The sequence below is a fragment of the Haplochromis burtoni genome, unplaced genomic scaffold (assembly GCF_018398535.1).
Source record: "Haplochromis burtoni strain Fernald_Lab_line unplaced genomic scaffold, NCSU_Asbu1 Contig_222, whole genome shotgun sequence".
Taxonomy (NCBI): Eukaryota; Metazoa; Chordata; class Actinopteri; order Cichliformes; family Cichlidae; genus Haplochromis; species Haplochromis burtoni.
In genome coordinates, this window is record NW_024582583.1 from 844350 (window position 1) to 848926 (window position 4577).

The following is a 4577-nucleotide window of genomic DNA, read 5'->3' on the forward strand; positions in this document are numbered from 1 at the left end:
GTATAATTCCGTTTTCATGGATGCCTGGAGTAAAACTCAATTGTTACACCTGTAGAGAAGAACGCTGATCATTTTATTAAAGATGAAAGATTTAGAAAGTTTTTCAACTCTCAGTAATGCCATAGTGATCGTTTATATATGGACCTGAAGCGGAGTTTAGGAAGAAGAGGTAGTGAGTCAGATGAAGAGGATTGTAATTTGTCGGATAAGATGTCTTAAATCTGGGAGTAATGGGTTAAATGTATGTTCAGGTAAAAAACATGAATCACATGAGAGTTAAAAACTGTCTAAATTTTTTCATTTTAATAAAACGATCAGCATTGTCGTTTACCAGGTGTAATATAAAGTTTAATTTCCAGGCATAATGAAAACAAAAGTTATTAAATTTAAGGAGTTAGAAGTTAGAAGGAAGTAGGGAAGTTAGGGAAGTTAGTCGCTAGTTTCGCTAGTTACCTAAGCATGATATAGCATGTTCTGACTGAGAGATTTCTGAAAAAAATCAAACGTACAGCTCTGCTATCACTTCCAACATAAATGAAGACAGGAAACTAAACAGCAGTGACGTTTGTAGGGTTACTGAAGTTGGGCTAGCTGGTATATAATGATGTGCTACGTGATCGCTAGCGACACAGCTATGTTAGCATAACATAAACAGTGAAGCTGGAGGACGAACACTAACACTTTTCCACTTATAAAAGTTAACGTGAAGGTTCTCGATGGTTAGAGACAAATGCAATCGCATGGCAGGATGCTGTAAACGGACCAAACTTCAGTCAGGAGAACAACTGAGATAATCCATCCACAATACGAGGTTAGTCATTAATATACTGCAACAACATGGGAATAGAGCAGCTGCCAGAGAATTCAACATTAATGAATCAATGGTACAGAAGTGGAGGAAGCAAGAAGAATGAGTTTAATAAAGTTTGATTTATCTGACTGCTTTGTTTCGCTTAATGTGCCTTATAATCCTGTGCACCTTATGGTCCGAAAAATGCGTACTGCACACTGCAGTTTAATGTTGCAAAGCACCTCTTTTTAACTTCAGTGGATATTATACATGGTTATGCTCAGGATATGTCAGCCATTTCTACTGGAAATGCCTTTTGGTTAAACTTTCAGCAAGGAATTTGCATTTGCACTGTTACATTTTTATAAAGCTTTAATGTACATAAAAACCAGCTTCTTGTTTAAGTGAAAATAAATGGAAGGTTGTCTTTTTGCGCTAGTAATGTTGTGGAGTTGTATTTTGTCTCGCATCAATTATATCGTCAGTTATATCGTTATCGCAAATTTTCAAATATATATCGTGATAAATATTTTTGGCCATATCGCCCTGCTCTAACCGGCGGTCCTGTTTTTTGTTTTGTTCCTAGTCCTGTTTAACTCCTCTCTGGAGGGGAGAGGGAGGGGAGACAGGAGGACAAAGGAGGGGGGAACAACTAAGCTGTAGTGCCTCTTCACCTCACTGTGCAATACTTTTTGTAAATAGTCAACAGTGCAATAGACTCAATACTTGAAATGTCCAATTCACTTGTATTTTTATTTTTATTCCTATTTATTCTATTTATCCCCTTTGTATATTTTATTTATATTGTCTCTGTATTTATATATATATGTGTGTGTGTATATATATATAATATTCTGTAACTCTGTAACTTCTGTCGGTGCTGTGCTTTTTTGGAAATCAAATTTCCCAGAGGAACCCACCCGAGGGATTAATAAAGTTCTATCTAATCTTAGTCTAGATTATCAGGACCAGTTTAGGGGTGGAGCCTAGTTGGTCATGGTCGTCCTCCATCTGTTTTAGCCGGAGCGCTTGTCTCATCAGGAACACGTCGCCAAATACAAAAAATGAACAAAGGTGTGAAAAGTCTTAGTTCGGTGTTTCATTTGACACGTGTGGCAGGAAGTTGTGATATATAAGTATAACTGCTCACGCCGAGCATCACAGTCACATGACGTTCATAGCAGTTACAGGAGTTATTTAGCATTAGCATTTTCTTTGGTTCACTTACAAAAGCAGCAGACCGACAGCAGCCCCCCCCCCATAAGACCGACACATACCGATGTCCGAGTCGTCCTCTGCCTGCAGCCGGCGGGCCAGCAGCTTATCTTCCTCCATCTGCTGTAAACGAACCGCAGCCTGCTGCTCCTCAGTGATGGAGATCTGCTCCACCCCAGCTGCAGGAGAAGAGATGGAAAGATTTAAGAGTTCATCAGTTATTGAGTCAGAGTTTAAAACCCTGAAATATTCAAAGGGTAACTCGATGGGACTGAATGATCTCCTCATACCGACGTCATGCCCGTCTACGCTGGCAAATTCTATAGAATTACATAAAGTCCCCACCCCCACGACCAGAGACGGGCAGTAACGCGTTACAAGAAACGCGATACTGTAACCCGATTACTTTTTTCAAGTAACGAGTAAAGTAAGGGATTATTATTGCAAAAACGGTAATTAGATTACCGTTACTTTCCCGTAGGAACGCTGCGTTACTGCGTTACTAAAACCGTGATTTTTTTGCGAGAATGTCTCATGACAGTGACGTAAGCGAGTGCGACGTTGTGACAACAGCTGTGTGCAGATCAACAATGGATCATCATATCGAGTGCAGAGAGAGTATGAGCGTGCAGCGTTTAAAGCGTGGAAGTACTGACCTTACTTTGAGTTTGATTCCATAAAAAGTGACAAAAACATTAGTGTCCGCTGTGCGTGGGAAGAAAACTTCTTTTTACAGCGAAAAAACCCCTAAACTTCCAAGCAAGCACCGAGTAGCTACGACGTAATGGGAAACTCACAGAGAAACTCGCGGATTCTTCCACTGACCGCGCGCACACCTGCACCAGGGTAACACCTCCGCCTACCCACTCCTGCTTTACAGGTGAAAATAGAGCAACAAGGACCGCTGAGTCTTTGACTTTATTTATTTTCTGCTGTGTTTTACTTGCATCTATTTGAAAGACTGAGTGTAAACACAAAAAATATTTTATTTTATGTGCTGGAATGTGCAGAAAATAGGTTTAAATGTTAAACTAATTTCTTCCAGTCAGAGAATGTTGCAGATAATTAAATGTTTGCTTGATGCATAAAGTTAAAAGATTAAAACTAATAAAACAAGTTTAAAAAGAGACTTTTCCATTTGATTACATTTTGTATGATGGATTATGCAGAAAAAGTAGAATTGGGCTGAGAGATCTATCGCTTTATCACCTGTTCAGGGTGTAAATCGTGTTTTTAAAAAGTAACTAAGTAACTAATTACTTTTGAAAATAAGTAATCAGTAAAGTAACGGGATTACTTTTTTGGGGAGGTAATCAGTAATTAGTTACTGATTACTTTTTTCAAGTAACTTGACCAACACTTGCCATGACATTTACCAAATTCTGAGTCGGCTTCTAGCTGCAGGCGTCGGGCCAGCGCCTCGTCTTCCTCCACCTGCTGCGACCTCCTCATCGTCACTGATGATGATGATTAACTGCTCCAGTACAGCTGCAGGAGAAACGACTCATCAGAAAACCGTCACTGATTACAAATGCAGGTTTTTAACACCATGGATCTGTGCAAAGAGCCCAGTGATAAAAACAGCAGATTCTCCCTCACCTGGAAATCTACACCAAAGAAGAAGAAGGATGAGGGGGGGGGGGCTCCTGATAATGAACACAACTACAGACTTGAAGGTCCTAAAAGATATAACAGGAATTATAACAATATGTAATTTATGAGCCAGTTACAACTACAATAATGCAGTTAATCAGCGAACCAATAAGAAAATTGAAAATAAAGTGTCGGAAATGTAACATCTGCCTCAGTAAAACTGAAATACTTGGATTCAGTACGATAACGTGCACTTCAGTGAAGAACTTGGGTAAATGTTCCTGGTGGTTGGTGATCAGGGAGGGTGCCACCCCATGCACTCCTGTCCCCGGACACGCCCCTGGACTGACGGTGTTTGGATGTTCCGGTGGTGCAGGGGTGTGTCTATCGGCACATCTGCCCCAAACCGAGCGTCTCTCAGAGACGTGTAACTGCAGGATGAAGCTCAGATCAGGAGGAAACACTGCGCCTAAGTGTCAGAGGGGATATTTCCGGGTGGTTTGGGGGAGTTTCCTGTAAAGTCTGACTCTGTGGGTCCGAATCCTTTCTCAGTCAGCCACACTTTCCTCTCTGATTTCTGATTTCTAGCGCTTTCACAAAAAGCTGAAGGGAGAAAGGATCCGGATGATCCGGCTGTCACGGCCGAGGAAGTGAAAGTAAAAGTTTGTGATTTAAGCTGATTCATGACGCAGCGGTGAAATCATGAGAATGAAAGCTGCTAGTTTAAACTATAGTTACTATAATAACCATAATACGAACAACAGAGGAGAGCACAGAGCACCTACCTTGACTGGAGGTCTGCATTTGATACTCAGAGAGGCACACGCTGGGTGGAAGGGAAGCTCTCCAACCTTTATACATATACGTGACGTGTGACAAGCCCCGCCCACTCTTTAATTAGATCTGAGCGGCTCTGACGTTTAATGAGAGAAGAATAGAGACACTGTGCAAACGAGCTGGCCCCAGTGTTTTCTGGCAT

General features: G+C 41.0%; 1 protein-coding gene across 5 annotated transcripts in view; it reads right to left on the reverse strand.

The window, feature by feature from the left end:
• The window catches only part of LOC102298783 (E3 ubiquitin ligase BIG BROTHER-related), an 11833-nt gene extending 7342 nt beyond the window's left edge, over window positions 1–4491 (reverse strand). Inside the window, exons 1-4 of one of the 5 annotated variants that reach the window (XM_005936950.3) lie at window positions 4384–4479; window positions 3605–3684; window positions 3382–3493; window positions 2068–2184 (exon numbers count right to left, since the gene is read on the reverse strand). In XM_005936950.3, coding sequence (XP_005937012.1) covers window positions 2068–2184; window positions 3382–3457 — 193 coding nt within the window. In that variant the 5' untranslated portion in view covers window positions 3458–3493; window positions 3605–3684; window positions 4384–4479. Of the gene's footprint in view, window positions 1–2067; window positions 2185–2295; window positions 2430–2661; window positions 2694–3381; window positions 3494–3604 lie in introns of those variants that run through there. The other 4 variants (XM_042226669.1, XM_042226668.1, XM_042226671.1 and 1 more) reach the window with 4 other exon arrangements.
• Window positions 4492–4577: the final 86 nt, after the last annotated feature.